The 25435-nt window shown below is 51.4% G+C and overlaps 1 protein-coding gene across 1 annotated transcript in view; it reads right to left on the bottom strand.

Moving 5' to 3' along the window:
- Positions 1-2358: 2358 nt before the first annotated feature.
- huwe1 (HECT, UBA and WWE domain containing E3 ubiquitin protein ligase 1) overlaps positions 2359-25435 on the bottom strand; it is a 286926-nt gene continuing 263849 nt past the window's right edge. The window contains 13 exon segments of the mRNA XM_085978299.1: positions 2359-3670; positions 4739-4929; positions 6084-6265; positions 6408-6525; positions 9689-9794; positions 10844-11131; positions 12913-13053; positions 14663-14780; positions 16254-16499; positions 16693-16845; positions 18859-18955; positions 22571-22653; positions 25001-25230. Of these exon segments, the coding sequence (XP_085834425.1) occupies positions 3568-3670; positions 4739-4929; positions 6084-6265; positions 6408-6525; positions 9689-9794; positions 10844-11131; positions 12913-13053; positions 14663-14780; positions 16254-16499; positions 16693-16845; positions 18859-18955; positions 22571-22653; positions 25001-25230 (2056 nt within the window). The 3' untranslated portion in view covers positions 2359-3567.

Here is a 25435-nt window from a genome sequence, read left to right on the forward strand (position 1 = left end):
ATTGGCGTTCAGAAGAATGAGGGGGAATCTTATCGAAACATATAAGATTATGAGGGGGCTTGATCGGGTGGATGCGGTGAGGATGTTTCCACTGATGGGTGAGACTAGAACTAGGGGGCATAATCTTAGAATAAGGGGCTGCCCTTTCAAAACTGAGATGAGGAGAAACTTCTTCACTCAGAGGGTAGTAAATCTATGGAATTTGCTACCCCAGAGAGCTGTGGAAGCTGCAACATTAAATAAATTTAAAACAGAGATAGACAGTTTCCTAGCAGACAAGGGAATTAGGGGTTACGGGGAGCGGGCAGGGAAGTGGACGCGAGTCTAGATTCGGATCAGCCATGATCCTATTGAATGGCGGAGCAGGCCTGAGGGGCCGTATGACCTACTCCTGCTCCTACTTCTTATGCTTATACGCCACCTCCCTTGCAATAAAGGCCAACATGCCATTTGCTTTCCTAACTGCTTGCTGTACCGGCATGCTAACTTTCTGCCACCTTATTGCCCACTCACTTAACCTGTCCACATCCCTTTGCAGACTCTGTGTTCTCCGCACAGCGTACTGTCCCACCCAGCTTTGTATCATTAGCAAGCTTGGATACATTGCACTCTTCCCCCTTCATCCAAATCATTGATAAGATTGTAAATAGCCGAGGCCCAAGCACAGATCTTTGCGGCAACCCGCTAGTTACAGCCTGCCAAAGTGAAAAAGACCCGTTTATCCCTGCTGGTTTTCTGTCCGTTAACCAATCCTCAATCCATGCTAATATATTACCCCAACTCCATGAGCCCGTATCTTGTCCAACCACCTTTTATGTGGCACCTTATCGAATGCCTTTTGAAAATCCAAATATACTACATCCACTGGTTCCCCTTTATCTACCCTGCTAGTAACATCCTCAGAAAACTAATAAATTTGTTAAACACTATTTTCCTTTCTTAAAACCATGTTGACTCTGCCTAAACATATGATTTAACTGCCCTGTTACCACTTAATGGATTCCAGCATTTCCCCCCGACGACTGACGTCACGCTAACTGGCCTGTAGTTCCCAGTTTTCCCTCTCCCTCCTTTCTTCAATAGCGGGGTTACATTTGCCACCTTCCAATCCGCTGGGACCGTTGGAGAATCTAGGGAATTTTGGAAGATGACAACCAATGCATCTACGATCTCTGCAGCCACCTCTTTCAGAACCCTAGGATGTAGGCCATCAGATCCCAGAGATTTGTCAGCTTTTAGTCCCATTAATTCCTCCAGTAATTAATGTTAGAAGAGGAAAAAGTACTTCTAAGTTCCTCGCTCTCATTATCCGATTGATTCCCCATTATTTTTGGTATGCTTTGTGTCTTCTGTGAAGACAGATACAAGGTATTTGTTGAACGTCTCTGCCAGTTCCTCATTCCCCATTATAATTTCGCCTGTCACAGCCTCTAAGGGGCCAACGTTTACTTTTGCTACTCTTCCTTTTTACAGACACACTTACAATGTTTTCATATTTCTTGCTAGTTTATTCTATTTTCTCCCTCATCAAGTTTTGGCCATCCTTTGCTGGTTTCTAAAGCTCTCCCACTCCTCAAGCTTACTACTATTTTTCACAACATTATAAGCTTCTTCTAATACTATCCTTAACTTCTTTCGTTAGCCACGGACGGGTCACCTTTCCCGCGGAGTTTTTATTTCTCAATGAAATGCGTATACCTCTTCGCGACCCATCTTTTATTTCTTTACTTTTCCTGTTAACACCCCCTTTGGCCGCGCACCAGCATCCCTTTTGTTCTTTCCTCCCCTCCCTCCCCTTTCCCCGCCCCCGTATTTGCTGAAAACCCGTTGACGTCTCTTAACTTTTTCCAGTTCTGACGAAAGCTCATCGACGTTAAACCCAGTTGCTCTCTCTCCACAGATGCTGCCTGACCTGCTGAGTGTTTTCTGTTTACATCACGAAGATCCTAGACTTAGGAAAGGCGGACTTCAATGGTGACAAGACAGAGACTGTCCACAGTAAACTGGGCAAAATCGACAGACGATCAGTCAGACGTACAAACAAAAAAAAAAATTTAACGTGGCCGTTTTTGATGTCACTTCCTGGCTGCGGTGTCCATTTTGACAAAGGCGACACGTGGGAGCGTCCATTTGTCACGGCATCACTTCCTGGCCGTGGCATCCATTTTGACCAGGGGGGGGCCCAGCCGCCATTTTGATGATCTCACTTTCTGCGGGGCCCCCACTGCGGATAGGTGGAAGTTGAACAATCCAACTCGATGAGGGGGGGGGGGGGGGGGGGGGGAAAAAGGACACCTTACGTCCCTCCCGTATTACCACAACCTCAACATCCCACAGCACAGAACGACAGACTAAAAATGTTTTTCAAACTAAACCTTTAATGAATCTTCTTTGTATATTTTTTTTTTCCTTTGTCCAAAGTACTAATGGGCATAACAGAACCCCCTCCCGCTCTCCCACACACTCCTGAAGCTGTTCCACTGTATAATCAAGACAGGCAAAAAAAAGGACAGAGGTCGCATTTTGAAATTCGGACATCAGAACGAGAAGTTCCTCGCTTTTTTCTCTCTCTCCTTTTTAAACATTCAAATGTAGAATTAAGTGAATCAAACCAGCTTTTTATTTATTCCAGAATTTTCCAAAAAATCTAAACGAATAAATATGAAAAAAAGCATGAACTTGGCTACTGACTTTTTAGTTTGCACATATTTTACAACTTGAAGCTTTTTTCTCTCCCCCCCTCGAAGCTTTATCTCTTCACCCTTTTGCTCACCTCATTCTTTCTCGCTCTCTCCCCCATTTCCCCGCCCCCTCCCACACCCACCCCCCATCCCCGCGTCACAAGGTTTAATTTTTCGTTTTCGTGTCTGCGTGTGGTCGTCCCGATTTAAATGGGGGGTAGGGGGGCGGGATCCAGTTAAAAGCCAACATCTCGCCATGATTCACCAAAAAAAATAATAATCCTGGGACCTCTCGCCGGCGGGTCACGTCTCCACTGCTGAATCGGGCCACCCGTGGATCAAACCTCTTGTAATATTTATTTACATCTTCAGTATTTGCATGGATGCAGCAGAGATAAAACGAAAAGAACCAAAAAAAAAAGTATTAGCAGAGTGAAAAGTGATGTCGAAACAAGAGTGGTCTCTGTTACCGAGTTAGCAACACTGGAGCGAATTCTTGTTAGAATTTTCTTACCCCCTCAATGTGCAAGTCAAGACAACCCAAGCACACGCACGCACGCACACACACACACACCCACGCACACTCACACACAAAATAATGCAACCTAACAGGAGGCGGAGATTGGGGAAAATGGAAAAAAAAAGTTTCCAAAGTCAATATTTCTTTTTTTCCGTGTGAAGTGCTCACTCCAGAAATCCACTCCGCACGTGCCGTGCCTTTCTGTAACGTGTGTTGTGTTTTTTTTTTAAAGCGAGTCTACTAGGACAGTCCGAGGAGAGCAAGTTATGCACATTTTACAGTCTCGTTTAAAAAAAAATTCCTCCCCTTGCGTACTGCCTCTTTTTTATTCTTTTAAATTTTCTTCCTTCTTTCCTTTGTACAGCTTCAGGCAAGGCCAAATCCTTCCGAACACTCCTGTATCGCGAGCAGCAACATGTGGCGCAGTTTCTCGTAGCTCTCGTAGGCTGGGAGGTCCAGTTGGTTAAAGCTGAGGAGGTTTCAAAGAAATAATTTTAAGACGGGAGGAGAAACATCGACTCCGGACCCCATGAAATCTCATGGCATCAGGTTAAACACGGGCAAGGAAACAGCGGCGCTCCCTCAGTACCGCCCCTCCGACAGTGCGGCGCTCCCTCAGTACCGCCCCTCCGACAGTGCGGCGCTCCCTCAGTACCGCCCCTCCGACAGTGCGGCGCTCCCTCAGTACCGCCCCTCCGACAGTGCGGCGCTCCCTCAGTACCGCCCCTCCGACAGTGCGGCGCTCCCTCAGTACCGCCCCTCCGACAGTGCGGCGCTCCCTCAGTACCGCCCCTCCGACAGTGCGGCGCTCCCTCAGTACCGCCCCTCCGACAGTGCGGCGCTCCCTCAGTACCGCCCCTCCGACAGTGCGGCGCTCCCTCAGTACCGCCCCTCCGACAGTGCGGCGCTCCCTCAGTACCGCCCCTCCGACAGTGCGGCGCTCCCTCAGTACCGCCCCTCCGACAGTGCGGTGCTCCCTCAGTACCGCCCCTCCGACAGTGCGGCGCTCCCTCAGTACCGCCCCTCCGACAGTGCGGCGCTCCCTCAGTACTGCACTGGGAGTGTCAGCCTCGATTTTTATGCTCAAGTCTCTGGAGTGGGACTTGAATCCACAACCTTCTGACTCAGGAGGAGAGTGCGAGACCCCCTGAGCCACTATAAAGGCAGAGGAAAGTGAGTGAAATGGCCTCCTTCTGTGCCGTTATGACTATGAAATAGCTGAACTAAAATACTGCTCTTATAATACGTACTAACTCTAATCATTCCTAGTCAGCGCTAATAAATTGAACAGTTCCAATTCAGTTCTTACGATAACCGGCTGCAGCACCCCAGGTTACAGGAGGGGGAAGAAGTAAGCTGAACTCTATCTCCTTTGCACTCTGCCCAGTCGCCCATGCTAGGAAAGGTGTCCACATGCACTGGCACACAAGGCGAGCACAGAATCGCGCTGCGCAGTTGGATAGCCCGCCGGCGCCCGCTGTGCGACACTCCCAGCGACTCAGCAGATGGATGTCATTCCCCCGCGGCCAATCCTCACCAAGTATGAGCCGAGGGCAACCTGTCGGTCGAACGATCGTCCCGGTGAATCTGGAACTTCTGGATGCCGTTCATTCCTTCCAGGGCTGCGAAGCCCTGCAGAGGGACCTTGGAGGTACCGGTAACAAACTGCAAGAACTTGGCACGATCAGCCTGGTCGAAGGAGCGCAGTGCCCGCCAGAACCACTGGATCTGTGGGTGAAATGCACGGCCGTGAAACATTTATTAAATGGGACGGTACAATGGCAGAGTTGGCCCAGTTCTCCTCTCCCGAGGCACCAAGAGGGTGAGGCCTGTAGACAGCACTGCCATCGGCCCAGTGACAATTCACGCCCCTGATGGACATTGCAGCTTACACTTCACATCGCCCCGTTTGAGCAGCTCAGCTCAGATCACTGAACGGCGAGACGCCCCAAAAACACCTGCTCTTCAACCGGATCGGTCTGCTCTAATCCCACCTCCCTGCCCTTCCCTCGTATCCTTTTTATATTCTTCCTGCACAGAACCTCGTCCAACTCCCCCCGCCCTTTTACATGATGTTACAGTCTCTGGCGCAATAGCCCCGTGAAGTATTCCCTAATCTAACAACCTTCTGTTTGAAGACATTTCTTCTCGCCTCCCTTCATTCTCCCAGTGAGAATTCTCAGTCTCGTTACCGATTCACTAACCTGTGGGAACAATCTTTCATTATTTACCCTCTCCAAACTATTCAGGATTTTTAAAACCTCCATTAGCTCTTCCCCTTATCCTGCTCTGCTCTGCCAGAAAAAGCCCAGTTTTGAGTGTTTCGTTAGAACCATAACCCCTCATTCCTGATAAACCTGTGATAGACCTGTACCCACCAGTACTGTACCCCAGTGTTAGCGATAGACCTGTACCCACCAGTACTGTACCCCAGTGTTATACAGTGACAGACCTGTACCCACCAGTACTGTACCCCAGTGTTATACAGTGAGATCTGTACCCACCAGTACTGTACCCCAGTGTTACACAGCGACAGACCTGTACCCACCAGTACTGTACCCCAGTGTTATACAGTGACAGACCTGTACCCACCAGTACTGTACCCCAGTGTTATACAGTGAGATCTGTACCCACCAGTACTGTACCCCAGTGTTACACAGTGACAGACCTGTACCCACCAGTACTGCACCCCAGTGTTACACAGCTAACTATGTTCTCTCCAGGCATAACCCACATGTGGAAGAACAGAATCGGTACAGCTGGTGTTCTTTTTAATAAATTGGTCAGTTTGGTCATTTCACCTCACTGAAAATGGAGGACAGCCACTGTCCGAAGACTGAACACGGTAATGCCGAGGTGACGATTGCTCCTCGGTACCTCACCTGTATGGAGTTAACCTGGTACTTGTGGTATTCAGTGTTTGCTTTCAAGTCATCGATGTCAATGGTCGGTAAACCAGAAATGAGCAGCTCCAACTCCTGCTCTGTAAAAATCGAGATCAGCCTTTTTGGGATGATCTCGTAATACCCCTCCAGGAAGGCGGCCAGCTGTTTCCGGATTGCACCTGCCCCAAAGCACAAGATAAATGGGTAATCTTTTTAAGAACATATTGTCCCCCCAGACACACAGTATTGATTGAACAGTCCTGCCCCCTCCCTCTGTCCTTCCCTCCCCAGTCACGAGCACAATCCCCTTCAGTCACTCACCGGTCATCTTCATTTGACAAACCAGGTGGACGTATTCCTTTGTGTTTTCTTCCGTGACAACGATGTGCGTTCCGTTTGGCTTCAGCTCCCGCACCTCGCACACCCCGAACTCTTGCACCTGCAATGAAAGGCCATTCTGTTGGAAGTTGCCTTGGAGCATTCCTGCCTCCCTTTCTCCGAAAGCCACGATCAAAGAAGCGAGAATAAGGGCCGAAACGGTCGACCCGAAGACGAAGCCTTTAGAAACAGGCGAAGTGGCTTTCGGGCCATCACCCTGGCCCCAGCCCTTCCCCTCCACACACTGCCTCAACCCCGAGCAGCCCCACGAGCCTGTTCCGCTATTGAATTAGATCATGTACAATCCCTACCTCTACTCCATTTCCCCGCCTTTTCAACCATACACCGGGTGGGATATTAAAGGGTGCGGGGAGTGAGGGGGAAGAGTGGGATTAGACTGGGTGGGATATTAAAGGGTACGGGGAATGAGGGGAGAGTGGGATTAGCATTAGGTGGGGTAGCATTGCTGGTTAAAGAGGGGATTAACACAATTATAAGGAAGGATATTAGCTCTGATGATGTGGAATCTGTATGGGTAGAACTGAGAAATACCAAGGGGCAGAAAACGTTAGTGGGAGTGGTATATAGACCCCCAAACAGTAATGCAGAGGTTGGGGATGGCATTAAAAAGGGAAATTAGAGAAGCGTGCAATAAGGGCACAGCAGTCATCATGGGTGACTTTAATCTACATAGATTGGGCTAACCAAATTAGTAACAATACTGTGGAGGAGGAATTCCTGGAGTGTATATGGAATGATTTCCTGGACCAATATGTCGAGGAACCAACTAGGGATCAGGCCATCTTAGACTGGGTATTATGCAATGAGAAAGGATTAATTAGCAATCTTGTTGTGCGAGGCCCCTTGGGGCGGAGCGATCATAATATGATCGAATTCTTCATTAAGATGGAGAGTGAAGTAGTTGACTCAAAGACTAGGGTCCGGAATTTAAATAAAAGGAAACTACGATAGTATGAGGCGCGAGTTGGGTAGGACTGATTGGGTAATGTCACTCAAAGGGTTGACGGTGGATAGGCAATGGCAAACATTCAAAGATCACATGGATGAACTGCAGAATTTGTTTATCCCAGTTTGGCATAAAAATAAATCAAAAAGGTGACTCAACCGTGGCTAACAAGGGAAATTAGGGATAACATAAGATCCAAAGAGAGGACATATAAATTGGCCAGAAAAAACAGTAAACCTGAGGATTGGGAGCAGTTTAGGATTCAGCAAAGGAGGACAAAGGGATTAATTAAGAAAGGGAAAATAGAGTATGAGAGTAAGCTTGCAGGGAACATAAAAACTGACTGTAAAAGCTTTTATAGATAGGTGAAGAGAAAAGGATTGGTGAAGTCAAGCGTAGGTCCCTTGCAGTCAATCAGGGAAATTTATAATGGGGAACAAAGAAATGGCCGACCAATTAAATACATATTTTGGTTCTGTCTTCACAAAGGAAGACACAAATAACCTCCCAGAGATGTCGGGGAACATAGGGACTAATGAGAGGGAGGAACTGAAAGAAATCAGTATTTGTAGGAAAATGGTGTTGGGGAAGTTGACAGGATTGAAGGCCGATAAATCCTCAGGGCCTGATAATCTACATCCTAGGGTACTTAAGGAAGTGGCCCTGGAGATAGTAGATGCATTGCTGGTCATTTTCCAGAACTCGATAGACTCTGGAACAGTACCCATGGATTGGAGGGTAGCTAATGTTACCCCACTATTCAAAAAAGGTGGTAGAGAGAAAGCGGGGAATTATAGACCGGTAAGCCTGACATCGGTAGTGGGGAAAATGCTAGAGTCTATTCCTGACTTTCAGAAGGCTTTCGATAAGGTCCCGCATAAGAGATTAGCGTGCAAAATTAAGGCACATGGGATTGGGGGCAAGGTATTGACTTGGATAGAGAACTGGCTGGCGGATAGAAAGCAAAGAGTTGGAATAAACGGGTCGTTTTCCGAGTGGCAGGCAGTGACTAGTGGGGTACCGCAAGGATCGGTCCTAGGACCCCAGCTGTTCACAATATATATTAATGATCTGGACGAGGGAATTGGATGTAATATCTCCAAATTTGCAGACGACACAAAGCTGGGTGGGAGGGTATGCTGTGAGGAGGATGTCGTGAAACTCCAGTACAATTTGGACAGGTTGGGTGATTGGGCAGAAACATGGCAAATGCACTATAATGTGGATAAATCTGAGGTTATCCACTTTGGTGGCAAAAACAGGAAGGCAGATTATTTGAATGGCAATAGATTGGGAGAAGGGGAAGTGCAAAGAGACCTGGGTGTGCTTGTGCACCAGTCGCTGAAGGTAAGCATGCAGGTGCAGCAGGCGGTTAAGAAGACAAATGGTATGTTGGCCTTCGTAGCAAGAGGGTTCGAGTACAGGAACAAGGATGTCTTGCTGCAGTTGTACAGGGCCTTGGTGAGACCACACCTTGAGTATTGTGTGCAGTTTTGGTCGCCTTATCTGAGGAAGGATGTTCTTGCCATGGAGGGAGTGCAGCAAAGATTCACCAGACTGATACCTGGGATGGCAGGAATGACGTACGAGGAGAGATTGTGTCGATTGGGCTTGTACTCGCTGGAGTTTAGAAGATTGAGAGGGGATCTCATCGAAACCTATAAAATTCTGTCAGGCCTGGACAGACTAGATGCAGGAAGGAGGTTCCCGATGGCCGGGGAGTCCAGAACCAGGGGTCACAGTCTAAGGATAAGGGGTAAGCCATTTAGGACAGAAATGAGGAGGAATTTCTTCACCCAGAGTGGTGAACCTGTGGAATTCTCTACCACACAAGGCAGTGGAGGCCAATTCATTAAATATATTCAAGAAGGAGTTGGATATATTTCTCAAGGCTAAAGGGATCAAGGGGTATGGGGAGAAAGCAGGGACAGGGTACTGAATTTGGATGATCAGCCATGATCTCATTGAATGGCAGAGCAGGCTCGAGGGGCCGAATGGCCTACTCCTGCTCCTATCGTCTATGTTTCTATATTAGACTGGGTGGGATATTAAAGGGTGCAGAGAGTGAGTGAGTGAGTGGGATTAGAATGGGTGGGATATTAAAGGGTACAGGGAGGAGAGTGGGATTAGACTGGGTGGGAGTGGTGATAAACGTCGGCACAGGTTGGATGGGCTGAAGGGCCTGATTTCTGCACCGTCGCGTTCTGTTTGTGAGGGGTGACCCAGGCCTGAGTTGGTGGTTTAAGGCCAGCCATACCTCTGTACTGAAGGTGAGCTCGTAGCCCAGTGTGGACACGTCATTTTCCAGCAGGTACACCAGCCCTTGGTAAAAATGATAATCTTCACTTTCCATGTCTGTATACCTGTGAAGAAAAAACAAGTTTCACTTTTTAAAAATCAGATCCCAGCTGCAGAATCCACCCGCCAGGTAGCGATCCCCTCCCTTCGCACCAACAGGCTGCAGACACACACACGCATTGATTCTGCCCCTCACCCGAGACGACCCACTCAGCCAGCGAGCCCAGTGCAACGACCAACAAGGCTCGCGAAACCGCCAAGGTTCCCCGCAATCCAACTGTCCTCCTCAACATCAGGCAAATCAGTTTGCCTGGAGAGAGGAGCGAGGTGGTGAATTGAACAGAAAGCCTCTTGGGTGAGCTTCCTCGTGCAGCCAACAAGCTGGTCCCAGACCTCTGCTAGGAGCTGCTCGGGCCTGCACTCCCCATGCTCCTCTGCTTCCCCCGCCCTGCCCTGCCATCTCCTGGTGCCTGCTCAGCAGCTGTGTCGGAAGCATTGTCCATTCCCGCTGCTACTCGTTGCTCCTTCACCGCTGTAAACCCAACGAGACGTATACAAGCACCGCAGCCCAAACACCAATCAGCCCAAACCCCTGCAGAATATTCAACCGTAGCTCAGAGGGTAGCGCTCTCGCCTCAGTCAGCAGGTTGTGGGTTCGAGCCCCATTCCAGAGACTTGAGCACATAATCCAGGTCGAAACTCCCAGGGCGGTACCGAGGGAGCGCCACACTGTTGGAGGGGCGGTACCGAGGGAGCGCCGCACTGTCGGAGGGGCGGTCTTTCGGGATGAGACATTAAACCGAGGCCCCGTCTGCCCTCTCAGGTGGACGTAAAAGATCCCACGGCCACTATTGGAAGAGGCGCAGGGGGAGTCCTCCCCGGTGTCACGGCACCAATATTTATCCCTCAACCAACATCAATAATACAGACGACCTGGTCATTACCACATGGCTGTTTGTGGGAGCTTGCTGTGCGCAAATTGGCTGCCGCGTTTCCTACATTACAACAGTGACCACACTTCAAAAAAGTCCTTCATTGGCTGTGAAGCGCTTTGGGACGTCCCGAGGTGGGGGAAAGGCGCTGGAGAAACACGAGTCAATCTATCCAGCCGTACCTGACTGATTTGCCCAGGATGTGCTTGTAGAAGGAGCGGGTGAAGTAGCACTCGAGCAAGCGATTGTCGTACACCGCCTTTGCCACGATGCGGCCCACGAACTTGAAGTAGCTGAGGTGGTTGGGGTTGCAGTGAGACGACGGGTTGATGGTGTACGTGACTCGGTCGCCCGGCGACGTCCTGAACAGCGCGTACATGGGATTGAACATTTCCCTGGAGATAATCATGTACCACTCGCGGAGCAGGCCGCCCGCATCCTGTCCCTCCTCCCCTTCGAACACGATGTACCTTGAAAGCAAGACAGCTGCGGTTAGAGGTCAAGGCGAGGGGTGTGTGGATTGCACTGTCCGACTCGCCCCACTGCACCAATACAGCAGGAGGCGGTCAGTGTGGGCACCGGGACAGGGTCCGGTTCAATATCAAGGTGGTGCAGTACACAGTCCCCCAGATACCTACTGTGCCTGAGCTCCTTTATCGTGCACCCCTGGTCGATGGAAAAGAGGGTGGGTGTGCCTATACCCACATCCCTGCTCTACCCCCATTTAACATCCTCAGTGGGTGCCATCAACCATTAAGTGCTAGGCAGAAGCTGAGCCAGTGAATTAGACGGCAGGACTAGAGAAATGGTTCCACAATGCCTCCAGAACAAATCTACTGCAGGCGGGAGACAGCGAGAGACGCACAAGGGAGGGAGAGAAGGGAGAGCCACGCAAGGGAGGGAGAGAAGAGAGCGCCGCGCAAGGGAGGGAGAGAAGGGAGAGACGCACAAGGGAGGGAGAGAAGAGAAAGACACACAAGGGAGGGAGGGAAGGAGGGAGAGACGCACAAGGGAGGGAGGGAAGGGACAGAGAGAGGCGCACAAGGGAGGGAGGGACAGAGAGAGGCGCACAAGGGAGGGAGAGAAGGGAGCGCCACGCAAGGGAGGGAGAGAAGAGAGCGCCGCGCAAGGGAGGGAGAGAAGGGAGAGACGCACAAGGGAGGGAGAGAAGAGAAAGACACACAAGGGAGGGAGGGAAGGAGGGAGAGACGCACAAGGGAGGGAGGGAAGGGACAGAGAGGCGCACAAGGGAGGGAGGGAAGGGACAGAGAGGCGCACAAGGGAGGGAGGGACAGAGAGAGGCGCACAAGGGAGGGAGGGAGCGAGAGAGGGGGAGGGAGGGAGCGAGAGAAGAGAGACGCACAAGGGAGGGAGAGAGAGAGGCGCACAAGGGAGGGAGGGAGCGAGAGAGAGGGGGAGGGAGGGAGCGAGGCACAAGGGAGGGAGCGATAGAAGAGAGACGCACAAGGGAGGGAGAGAAGAGAGACACGTACAAGGGAAGGAGAGAAGAGAGGCACCGCAGAGGGAGGGAGAGACACACAGTGAGGGGGGGGGGGCAGGTATCAGGAGAAAGAAAGAAAGAGACATCATCTCAGCTGAGAAAGGTGAACCACCTCTCTCTCTCTCGACACTTTAACCTCACTCTGGTTGGGAGGCCCAATCCTCTCGATCGTTGAAGCCACAGAGCCTCACTGTCCCTCCTGCAGCACCCGAGTAAATGGACACGTCCCACAGATTGCACCGTCTCCCACTTGAACTCACGGACAAAAACGGCGCGACTCCTGCCCTCCGTCTTTCCCCACCCCCTCTCGGGAAGCTCAGCTCCGTCTGCACTGTGTGTTTACTGGTTTGCCCCGGCTGAATTTCACGGGCCTGAAGGTTTGTTCTCGGCGCTGTTGGCCAAATTGGCGGGCGGATAAAGCCCAAGTCAGGAGGCCGAGATCCATCCGCACCAGTAACCGGAGACAGAACAGGGCCGGGCACCAGTAACCGGAGACAGAACAGGGCCGGACACTGGACGCCTCCAACAGTACACCGGTGTCAACAGCCACTCTGCTGAACTTTATACGCGGCCCCAGGGGATACAAAGGTGGGCACTCCCGCTCCACAAGCTTTTAAAAGCCCAAGTGTCACCGAATGACCAAATCCCCAATTTATCCGACTCGCGTGAGCCCTGCACGGAGCAGTCACAGAACCGTCTCTGCCGGGAAGGAGGTTTAAAGCGGGGAGGTTTAAGAGGTTGCGCCCTTACAGCCGGTTCTTCATCTCCTCGGGGGACTTCCTGTGCAGCTCCCGGTACGAGTCCTCGAAGACGTGGTCTCTCCTCACGTGCACCGCCAGGTCCTCCTTACGGATTCCTTCGTCCAAACGCTCCAGCTCCTGACGGAAGTACCTGGCCAAAAGAAGCAGGGCAGGCGGGTCAGCAACTTGGGAGGAGAAGGCTCCGGGGCGGAACTACCCTACTGGGAATTGGGATTCTCGGGAATGGAAGTGGAGGTGAACCTTTCTGTAGCACTCGCCATCAGGTACGACTCTGAATTGCTGTAAATACACTGAGCACAGTTCTGGGCACCCACACCTTGGGAAGGACATATTGGCCTTAGCGGGAGTGCAGCGCAGGTTTACCAGAATGATACCCGGACTCCAAGGGATTAAATTACGAGGTGTGATTACACAAACTAGGGTTGTGTTATCTCCAAGTTTGCAGATGACACAAAGCTGGGTGGGCATGTGTGCTGTGAGGAGGATGCAGAGAAACTCCAATATGATTTGGACAGGTTGGGTGATTATACTGCATCTGTCCAAAGTGGATAAATGCGAGGTTATTCACTTCGGTGGCAAAAACAGGAAGACAAGATTATTATCTGAACGGCAATAGATTGGGAGAAGGGGAAGTGCAACGAGACCTGGGTGTCCTTGTGCACCAGTCGCTGAAGGTAAGCATGCAGGTGCAGCAGGCGGTTAAGGCGGCAAATGGTATGTTGGCCTTCGTAGCGAGAGGATTCGAGTACAGGAGCAAGGATGTCTTGCTGCAGTTGTACAGGGCCTTGGTGAGACCACACCTTGAGTATTGTGTGCAGTTTTGGTCGTCTTATCTGAGGAAGGATGTTCTTGCCATGGAGGGAGTGCAGCGAAGATTCACCAGACTGATACCTGGGATGGCAGGAATGACGTATGAGGCGAGATTGGGTCGATTGGGCTTATACTCGCTGGAGTTTAGAAGAATGAGAGGGGATTTCATTGAAACGTATAAAATTCTAACAGGACTGGACAGACTAGATGCAGGAAGGATGTTCCCGATGGCAGGGGGAGTCCAGAACCAGGGGTCACAGTCTAAGGATAAGGGGTAAGCCATTTAGGACTGAGATGAGGAGGAATTTCTTCACCCAGAGAGTGGTGAACCTGTGGAATTCTCTACCACAGAAGGCAGTTGAGGCCAATTTATTAAATTTATTCAAGAAGGAGTTGGATATATTTCTTAAGGCTAAAGGGATCAAGGGATATGGGGAGAAGGCAGGGACCGGGTACTGAATTTGGATGATCAGCCATGATCGCATTGAATGGCGGAGCAGGCTCGAGGGGCCGAATGGCCGACTCCTGCTCCTATCTTCTATGTTTCTATGTCGTTGTATGACCAGCACCTCAAGGGCAACTAGAGATGGGGCAATAAATGGCAGCCTTGCCCACATTCAGGGAATTAATAAAAAAAAAGGTTTAGAGCACCATTGCAACAAGGTCTCTGAGCAAGTTACCTGCACTCGCTCTTGACGGGGACAGTGGACCGTCGCATAGGTTTTCGGGGAGGGAGGAAAGGGGGAAAAAATGCACAGAAAAACCTCTGCCAGGGGCCTTGATCATCAAGAGACTGACAGAACGGAAACCCAGTGACCTATCGAGCGTTCTCCCGCAGACTTGGCCCCCGAATTGAGTTTACAACAGGCGCAGGATAAAGTGCAACTGCTGATGTTGGCAATCCAGGCTCTGCTTTCACGTCGACCTACTTGCGCTTGACGTCGAAGTCGAGAATCCGAATGTAGTCCACGAGGACCGCGAAGGGGCCGTCTGCCAGGTGTGTGGTGGACTGCCGCAGAATCTGGTTCAGCACAGTTCGATGGGTTTCTGAAAAACAGGAGCAAGTGAAGCTCAAATAGTTGAACCAGTTTGCAGCTACATTTCCAGCTTGAATCCGTGACTTTTAAACACAATTATTCATAGGAGCAGGGGGGGGGGGGAAAACAGACGATCGGAGCGGTCTTGTGCCATCAGGTGACAAATTAAACCCTTTTCTACTTCTTGCATCAGGTACAGCACGGGTTAGATAGAGAGTAAAGCTCCCTCTACACAGTCCCATCAAACACTCCCAGGGCAGGTACAGCACGGGTTAGATACAGAGTAAAGCTCCCTCTACACTGTCCCATCAAACACTCCCAGGGCAGGTACAGCACGGGGTTAGATACAGAGTAAAGCTCCCTCTACATTGTCCCATCAAACACTCCCAGGGCAGGTACAGCACGGGGTTAGATACAGAGTAAAGCTCCCTCTACACAGACCCCATCAAACACTCCCAGGCAGGTACAGCACGGGGTTAGATACAGAGTAAAGCTCCCTCTACACTGTCCCATCAAACACACCCAGGGCAGGTACAGCACGGGTTAGATACAGAGTAAAGCTCCCTCTACACTGTCCCATCAAACACTCCCAGGGCAGGTACAGCACGGGGTTAGATACAGAGTAAAGCTCCCTCTACATTGTCCCATCAAACACTCCCAGGGCAGGTACAGCACGGGGTTAGATACAGAGTAAAGCTCCCTCTACATTGTCCCATCAAACACTCCCAGGGCAGGTACAGCACGGGGTTAGATACAGAGTAAAGCTCCCTCTACACAGACCCCATCAAACACTCCCAGGCAGGTACAGCACGGGGTTAGATACAGAGTAAAGCTCCCTCTACACTGTCCCATCAAACACACCCAGGGCAGGTACAGCACGGGTTAGATACAGAGTAAAGCTCCCTCTACACTGTCCCATCAAACACTCCCAGGGCAGGTACAGCACGGGGTTAGATACAGAGTAAAGCTCCCTCTACACTGTCCCATCAAACACTCCCAGGGCAGGTACAGCACGGGGTTAGATACAGAGTAAAGCTCCCTCTACACTGTCCCATCAAACACTCCCAGGGCAGGTACAGCACGGGGTTAGATACAGAGTAAAGCTCCCTCGACACTGTCCCATCAAACACACCCAGGGCAGGTACAGCACGGGTTAGATACAGAGTAAAGCTCCCTCTACACTGTCCCATCAAACACTCCCAGGGCAGGTACAGCACGGGTTAGATACAGAGTAAAGCTCTCTCTACACTGTCCCATCAAACACTCCCAGGGCAGGTACAGCACGGGTTAGATACAGAGTAAAGCTCCCTCTACACTGTCCCCATCAAACACTCCCAGGGCAGGTACAGCAAAATAAGTCTAGTGCAGCATCTTGAAGACATTCCTCAAGGGGTTTATCAGAATTCTGAAGCACGGTTTCAAATGATTTTGTTTTAAAAAAGTCACGTTAGCAAGACATTGGCCACCCCGCCCGTTCACCTACCTGCAAAGCGCAGGAACTTCTGTGTGTCTGGAGGCAGATTGGAGGATATGTGCATGGACGAAGGCTCGCGGGAGAAGAACGGGTCCAGGGAGGAAGGCGTGGCGGGCGTGACGGGGGCAGGCGAGAGAGGCGGCACCTCGTCCTTGATGTGGGCCAGCTGGCTCTCCCGCGTGTCTCGCACGGGCGGCTTGCTCTCCCTCTCCGTCGCGTGGACGAGGAAAAAGGCCTCGACCGCAGGCTGCAACACTACGCGTAGAGAGAGAGAGTCAGTCAGTACAAGAGAAAGCTGCACAGAGACACGCAGAACTGAACTTTCTGCATAAATTACTTGATCCTCCGGTCAATCGCTTCAAACCACGGATTTCAAACTGTTTTTTGTTGCCCCAACCGTAACCCCTCCCGGTCACCGTTCCGATCCAGTCCCGAACCTCCAACTCACCCAGGACTGCGTGCTGGTCGTGCGACTCCTCCAGCTCCTTCAGGCACTCGCCCAGCATGTCCCACAGCTCGTCCAGGCTCAGCTGCTCGCTCAGCAGCGGCAACTCCGGCAGCTTCTCCTCTTCCTTCTCGCTCGCCTGGCTTCCTTCAGAACCTGCTCGCAGGAAAACAAAACAAGGGAGAGAGCCTTTCGAGTCACAGAAGACAAAGGGATCGTCACACTGGAGAGCAGCGAAGAGCCACTCACGGTTGCTAGCACGGTCCAAACCAACACTGCTGGACAAAGGGGTGGTTTCTTTTTATTTCCTCTTCCCCTCTCTCGTCTTTTTTTCCCCCCTTCTCCCTCTCCCTCTGATTTTTTCCTTCGCTCTCTCTATTCCTGACTTTCAGAAGGCTTTCGATAAGGTCCCGCATAAGAGATTAGCGTGTGAAGTTAAGGCACATGGGATTGGAGGCAAGGTATTGACTTGGATAGAGAACTGGTTGGCAGACAGGAAGCAAAGAGTTGGAATAAACGGGTCTTTTTCCAAGTAGCAGGCAGTGACTAGTGGGGTACCGCAGGGATCGGTGCTAGGACCCCAGCTATTCACAATATATATTAATAATCTGGACGAGGGAACTAGATGTAATATCTCCAAGTTTGCAGACGACACAAAGCTGGGTGGGCGTGTGTGCTGTGAGGAGGATGCCGAGAAACTCCAGTGTGATTTGGATAGGTTGGGCGATTGGGCAGATGCAATATAATGTGGATAAATGCGAGGTTATCCACTTTGGTGGCTAAAACAGGAAGGCAGATTATTATCTGAACGGCAATAGATTGGGAGAAGGGGAAGTGCAACGAGACCTGGGTGTCCTTGTGCACCAGTCACTGAAGGTAAGCATGCAGGTGCAGCAGGCGGTTAAGGCGGCAAATGGTATGTTGGCCTTCGTAGCGAGAGGATTCGAGTACAGGAACAAGGATGTCTTGCTGCAGTTGTACAGGGCCTTGGTGAGACCACATCTTGAGTATTGTGTGAGGTTTTGGTCGCCTTATCTGAGGAAGGATGTTCTTGCCATGGAGGGAGTGCAGCGAAGATGCACCAGGCTGATACCTGGGATGGCAGGAATGACGTATGAGGAGAGATTGGGTCGATTGGGCTTATACTCGCTGGAGTTTAGAAGAATGAGAGGGGATCTCATTGAAACGTATAAAATTCTAACAGGACTAGACAGACTAGATGCAGGATGTTCCCGATGGCGGGGGAGTCCAGAACCAGGGGTCACAGTCTAAGGATAAGGGGTAAGCCATTTAGGACAGAGATGAGGAGGAATTTCTTCACCCAGAGAGTGGTGAACCTGTGGAATTCTCTACCACACAAGGCAGTTGAGGCCAATTCATTAAATATATTCAAGGAGTTAGATATATTTCTTAAGGCTCAAGGGATCAAGGGATATGGGGAGAAGGCAGGGACAGGGTACTGAATTTGGATGATCAGCCATGATCTCATTGAATGGCGGAGCAGGCTCGAGGGGCCGAATGGCCGACTCCTGCTCCTATCTTCGATGTTTCTATGACTCACCAGTCTTTTCTGATCCCCTTACATCGGGGCAGATAGACTAAGATTTGATGTTGGCTTGAAAGATTAGGGGGAAGAATGAATTCGTACCAGAGAAAATTATTATTTTTGTAAAAAATTGTGAAGGAATTCAGTTGCATTCAATCTCTCCTTTTTTTTAAAAAAGCAAATGCACTTAGAATATTTTCGGCAGCAGAAAATGAAATTGGTTTACTGATCGTACTCTGGAATGGGGAAAAATCTGCAGCGCAGCAGGGAATGGGATTAATTGGAGCTCTTTCAAAGAGCTGGCACAGGCACGATGGGCCAAGTGGGCTCTCTCTTGGCTGTCAGGTGAAGCAATAATGCACAATTTTTGTGAGCTCCTCTCTCTCTTTTCCCCCCCCACCTCCCTGCAATGGAACGTCGATCTCAACCCCACAAGATTGTACAACAGATCTTGTGACATCTTTACTTCTACAAACAACTGGTACAAGGGGGCTCCTGGGGAACAACCCAACCCAATGGCCGGGAAGCAAAGCCCCAACTCCGAGGGGGAAGTTACAGACACCTCGGCCCAGTGGGAACGCTCGGAGGCACGGCGCGTCACCCACCAGTCTCCTCGCACGTACCCAACGACAGCGACTCCTGGGCAGCGGGCGATGGCTGATCCACGTCCATGGGGGACTCGTCTCTTCGGGAGGCTCCTTCGGCCGGGTTCGACTCGGACTTTTAGGAAAAAAAAGAGAAAAAGCAAAAACTAATAGAAGGAATCACCAAAGCATGGAGGGGAAGGTTTTATGACCTGTGCTGGGAGAGCATTGATGCAAGAAAACTACTAGGCACTTGGTCTAAGCGTTAAACAAAGCTTTAATCAACTGTTTTACAACATGGAGGTCTCGTTGTGTCCTTCACTAGTTCCCGTTAAGAATGTCCTGAGCAAGCTGGGCCCGTGCATTTATAATCTCCCTGGACAGCGCCACCCGCAGGCCGCTCAGTATTATTTCATAAGTCTTTCTTTCATGAATGACTGACTCATGTCAGACCGCGTAGCTTTACTAAGAGTGCCTTTTAACACTGAGCTGGGAGTGACCATTACCCCTGGCAGGTTACAACTAAACCCTTGGGGCAGCCCATCCTTATCTCGCCTCTGAACAGACTCGAAACAACTTTCCAACTCTGCGTTAAAATACAGGCTCACCTCCTCCCCTCCCCACAAGGGACGGTTGAATCCTCGCCCTCCCCGCTACAGACCATTAAAACTCAAAACTTGCCGTCCGCCAGACCTCTGCTTCCCGACCTATTGCTCTCTCACTCTTATCCACCTCGGTGCTGGCCGGCACTCTAAGCCTTCAGCTCGATTTCTCAGTGCAAAGAAAAAAAAAGAGTAATGCAGCCAGAACTCGCACTTAAACAAAGCATGGACTTGCATTTCTATAGTGACCGTCACGTCCTCAGGACGTCCCGAAGCGCTTCACAGCCAATTAAGTGCTTTTGAAGTGTGGTCACTGTTGTAATGTAAGAAACGGGGCAGTCAAATTGCGCACAGCACAGTGATAATGACCAAATCATCTGCTTTTAGTGATGTTGGTTGAGGGATAAATATTGGCCCCAGGACACCGGGGAGAACTCCCCCCCGCTCTTCTTCCAATAGTGGCCGTGCGATCTTTTACGTCCACCCAAGGGGGCAGACGGGGGCCTCGGTTTAACATCACTGCTACCTTGCTGCTTTCAGTCGCAATGTTCCTTTGGTCTCGGAAGCTGGTATCAACTGGGGGGAAGAGTACCTTAATAAAGGCGGAAGCTCTCGTGCTTGTCCAAGATCTCCAGGGTTGTACGAGTAAAAAGTTCAACGTGCCAGCCCGTCTTTCCTGACGTACTCTCGAGTTACCAGTTGCTACTACCTGCCTTCTGCTAAAACACAAACTAACCTGGGGGGGGGGGATTCCTCACGAACCGTTGTGTAAACTAGAATCCCCGTATCATCTGCACGTTAATCTATACATTCCGAGTTCCTCCAACCCCCCCATTCCCCAAAGGAAAAGCTGCTCACAGTAGTCTGGATGTTAGAACGAAGCTGTAAAGGCAGACTGACAAATCATGGGAAACTTCGCAAACCGTGCAGGCTAGCTGGACTTGCAACGCCGCGCGACCCAGTCAGGTACAAACAGCCATACGCCAAAAAAAATAGGAGGGCTCGTTAACAGAGGAATGGCTTATGCACAGCGAGAGATAGAAGGACAAGGCAGTCGAGCAACACACAGGCCCCAGAACAGGCTTCCTGCTCGGAGATTCAGTGCAGCCAAAGCAAGCACGGTGCACCCTCCCCGGGAGCATCTGAAGCCGATTTACCGCCAAGTGCGCTGGCAAAAGGGTGCAGAGCGCGGAGAGATCGGAGCACTTTACCAGTCAGTTTAAAATGGAAGAGGAAGGGAGAGCGAGAAATACCTTTGGTCAGTTACTGGGACGTGTTAACCGCGACAAGGTGGGAAGCAGAGTACAGACCAGGCTAGTCTACAAGGACCACTGTCGGGGAGAGCTACGCACCACATCACCACGATTCGGCAAAATGCTCCAGGATCAGCTGCAGAGTTTAGGCCGGTCCCGGACCCCACCCCCTCGGTGCCTGGTATTAAGGGGCCTCAGGGCACTTTACCCTGAGCTTTTGGAGGGCGAGGCCCCCCTTTGGATCCCCCAATTCTACACACCGCTCACCACCTAATACAGGTGACCTTCCCATCCTGTGCCGAGAGCAGCCCACTGACTCAAGGCGAAGCCAAGGAGACTCTCCTTTCGACTACCCGTCCCGCTTGGCTGCGTGACCGAGCCGAGTCATCAGCTCTCCGAAAGTAGGCCAACTTCATCCTGCCAGTTGTTTCGGGCAGGCCCGTGAAGGGTGGAAAGGTCTAGCCGACTGGACGACGCCCAATGTCCCAGAGAACACCGGGCCGGTGACTGCGGGCAAGTGGTCGTACAGCTTCGGTGTATAACCACGAAATCTCAAACCACGGATATGGCAAACCTGCTTAAAATAAATTTGCAGGGAGGTTCTCAGTCCGCCCGTGTCGAATTGGACATGAAGCGTCGGTGTGACCTGTGACTTTGGGGAGGTCAGGTGCAACAGCCGAGCCCAGTGCTGGCCCCCTCTTGGCAATCAGGAGCAGGAACGCTGGCTGGGCTTTTTCTGCCCCCGATCCCAGAGATACCGAGGCCGATCGCAGTACCCCCCAGCCACGATCCGGGGTTCGAACCTGCAACCCCTCTGGGTCGGCACCAGGTCGCAACACACAGTTGGGCATTCTTGAATTCATCGAGCTTAAATTTAGAAAAAAGACAAACCAGCTGCATGGGGTGGGGTGGGGTTTAAACTGAGAAAAGGCAGGTGTGTCTATCCATTAAAACAGAGATGGAGGAGGAATTTCTTCACTCAGAGGGCGGTGAATCTTTGGAATTCTCTACCCCAGTCGTTGAGTATATTAAACGCGGAGATCAATAGATTTTCAGATTCTAGGGGAATAGAGGGATCTAGGGAGTGCGCGGGAAAGTGGAGTTGAGGTCGAAGATCAGCCACGATCTTATTGAATGGTGGAGCAGGCTCGATGGGCCGTTTGGCCGACTCTTGCTCCTAATTCTTATGTTTTTAAGTACTCAGGGCTCATCCTAGATTACAGAGCTGGTACAGGGACAGGGAGAGTCCCGCTCTCAGATGGAGGGGAGAGAGAGAGGAAGGAGAGAGAGAGAGAGAGGAAGGAGAGAGGAAGGAGAGAGGAAGAGAGAGAGAGAGAGAGAGAGAGAGAGAGAGAGAGAGAGAGAGAGAGAGGGAGGAAGGAGAGAGGAAGGAGAGAGAGAGAGAGAGGAAGGAGAGAGAGAGAGAGAGAGAGAGAGAGAGAGAGAGAGAGAGAGAGAGAGAGGAAGGAGAGAGAGAGAGAGAGAGAGAGAGAGAGAGAGAGAGAGAGAGAGAGAGAGAGAGAGAGAGAGAGAGGAGGAGAGAGAGAGGAAAAAGAGAGAGGGAGGGAGGGAGGAAGGAAAGAGAGACAGAGACACAGAGTTGTGGCCAGCAAGGCAGACCGTAGATTCGAAATGTTCGGAGAGCACGCCCTGGGAGTTAGTAACCGGAAAGATTCAAAACAAGGTTAGTGATCGTAAATGGGAGAAACTAAAACGAAACACAAATTAAAAAACTTATAATTATGGAACTTTAAAAAAACAAACACATGCACAACAGTTAAAATGGAACAAAAATTGAACGAAAATAAAAAACCACAAGTGCCCTGCAAGCGGCACAGGCATCATGCTAACCATGGCTGATTGCTGTTGTCTTCTGGCACGTTGGCCCTCACGTACCATTTGTATGATGGCGTCAGCCTCAGCCTCCAGCTGCCGCACAGCCGCCTGGATGCTGCTCGCGGAGCCCAGTGCCGAGGACCCTGCAACGCAAGGAGGAGAGAGAGATCGATCGGTTGTCTTAGTTTCTCCGCACTACGGCGCTGCTGCCTAACAAAAAAACCACCCCCTCCCCACCCCGCTATTCTTAGTAGCACCAGAGGTGGCGCTGGAACTCGCCTCGTCCCGTTACAACAAACAGCGGTGTGACCAACCCCTCTATCTGGGAGCAATTCCACGGGAGAATCACCCGCAAATTCAACGACTTATCCTCACACCCCCTACGGCGTTGGGTATTCTCACGCCTACGCCTGTCCTGGAGTGGGAAAGCTCTGCTTGGCCGGAACGAAACCAACACATCCAATTCAGCCTTACATTTTGACGGCACGAGGCGGAAATACACCAGTAAGTTTGTGACCCTTTTGTGCAGAGGACACTCCAGCTGGGATTCCTGTCCACCGCGAAACCTGCGTTTCTTTCCCAGGCGTCAACAGCCGGGCACGCGCACTGGGCGACCCACCCGCTCGGGAAACGTACAAGTCCCCGACCCTCTCCCTCTCGGGTCAAACTCCCACCGAGTTATTGTGTGCAGTTTTGGTCGCCTTATCGGAGGAAGGACGTTCTTGCCATGGAGGGAGTGCAGCGAAGATTCACCAGACTGATACCTGGGATGGCAGGAATGACGTATGGAGAGAGATTGGGTCGATTGGGCTTATATTCGCTGGAGTTTAGAAGAATGAGAGGGGATCTCATTGAAACTTATAAAATTCTAACAGGACTAGACAGACTAGATGCAGGAAGGATGTTCCCGATGGCGGGGAGTCCAGAACCAGGGGTCACAGTCTAAGGATAAGGGGTAAGCCATTTAGGACAGAGATGAGGAGGAATTTCTTCACCCAGAGAGTGGTGAACCTGTGGAATTCTCTACCATAGAAGGCAGTTGAGGCCAAATCATTAAATATATTCAAGGAGGAGTTAGGTATATTTCTTAAGTCTAAAGGGATCAAGGGATATGGGGAGAAGGCAGGGACAGGGTACTGAATTTGGATGATCAGCCATGATCTCATTAAATGGCGGAGCAGGCTCGAGGGGCTGAATGGCAGACTCCTGCTCCTATCTATGTTAAAATTCTCTCACTCCAGTGCCTTAAATTTCCCCGCGAGCTTTCTCCTGCCCGGCCTCAACCAGTCTGTGTTTCTTTCCCACCCCCACAGACCATTGGTGAGCCTCTCCCATGAAAAGGTTGGAGTGAGCACTCAGTGAAGGCAGGGATTTAAACTCTGGGCTGGCTGTATCCAGCATCGCCACCAGCATAGGAGACAGACCGCCTCCCTCATCTCACGCCATGCCAGGCCGAGAGCGCAGGCTGGCTTGCTTTCCCTCCGCTGACACGCCTCCAAGAGTTGAACCCCTCACTCAAATGTTTTCTCCCCTCCCCCCCCCCCCCCCCACTCCCATAATGCGGGAAAACACACGGCCTTAGTCCAGGGCCTCCCTGCAGCCAGGGAGAGGAGACTTGAATTTCACAACGTGAAGGGATCCTGTGGGCACAAGCCCAATCTGCTGTATAACTCTTACTACTTCAGCCCATCCAACCCCCTTGAAATTGCCATAGTTTACCTAAAATCGAAGGAAGGAAAAATAGATTATTCATCGCAAACCCGTTCACTCATTCCAACCGCCCATCATTTCAAGAGCTAAGAAACAGGCACTGGCCGTTTTGGAACTGGCCGCACCCACCGCGTCCAACTTGCACACTGCTGTCCCCCTGAACGATCAGCATGCCACACCGCCGGCGCGGCAGCACTGCCATAGGCTAGAGCGCATCATTTAATTGAGAGAGACCGCCGTCTCCAGCAAAAGCAGCAGCGTGGGTGGGGGTGGTCTAGTCCAGCGAGCACCAGCCAGCCCCACGCGAGCAGGCACGACTTCGGATAAATAAAGCGGGGCGCGCGTGGGGGGGGGGGGGGGGGGGGGAACGGACGGACGAGCGAGACCACGGCACGTATCCAGCAAGTCTCGACACCTGTATAAGGGCGAAGACCGGGGTGGGGAAGCTACATCAGCACAAAAGGGAGAAAAGAATAGAAGGGGATATGGGGAGATGAAGGCTCGTGTGGAGCATAAATGCTGGATTAGACTGGCTGGGGCGAATAGGCGGTTTCTGTGTCATACACTCAATGCAGCGGGTGCTGAAACAGGTCAACATTAAACTGAATTTGCTCCCCCTCTGCCCTGGCGGCTGTGCTTTATATTTCCATCACACTCCCTCGTTGGTTTTAGCCACTCTCGTGCGCGGAGCAGAGTGGGAACTCCGGTCGACTCCCACCTCCCCCCCGCCCTGGGCAGGGCCGGGAATTTTCAGCCACTCCTCCCGCCCTTCGCTCGTACCTAGCCTTCCCGTCTGCTTGGCCTTCTTGTGCGCCCTGCGGGTGGCGTCCCGCAGCTGGATGATGACCTGCAGGATGCGGAGGAAGAATTTTTGCGTGGAGGTCTTGGACGTCAGCATCGACATGGAGGGCAACTGGAGCTCTCGGCCGCCCAGCGGGCGCTTGTGAGAGGCCACGATAACAACGTTCTCGGCAGTATCAAACCTAGATACAGGACAGGGGGCAACACAGCTTCATTTAAAACTTCCAAAAGCCTATCCTCTTTTGCCAAGTGGTAGCGGAGTCAGAAGGCTGTGGGATTGGGCCCCACTCTACGGACTTGAACCCATAATCTTGGCCAATAATCCTCAGTGCCAGTGCTGAGGGAGCGCCGCCCCCTCCGACGGAGGGGCGGCGCTCCCGCGGGCGCCGCCCCTGTCCGACAGGGGCGGCGCTC

This window comes from Somniosus microcephalus, unplaced genomic scaffold (genome assembly GCF_052327205.1).
Source record: "Somniosus microcephalus isolate GS21.2 unplaced genomic scaffold, FLI_Smic_1.0 unresolved_chr7, whole genome shotgun sequence".
NCBI lineage: Eukaryota > Metazoa > Chordata > Chondrichthyes > Squaliformes > Somniosidae > Somniosus > Somniosus microcephalus.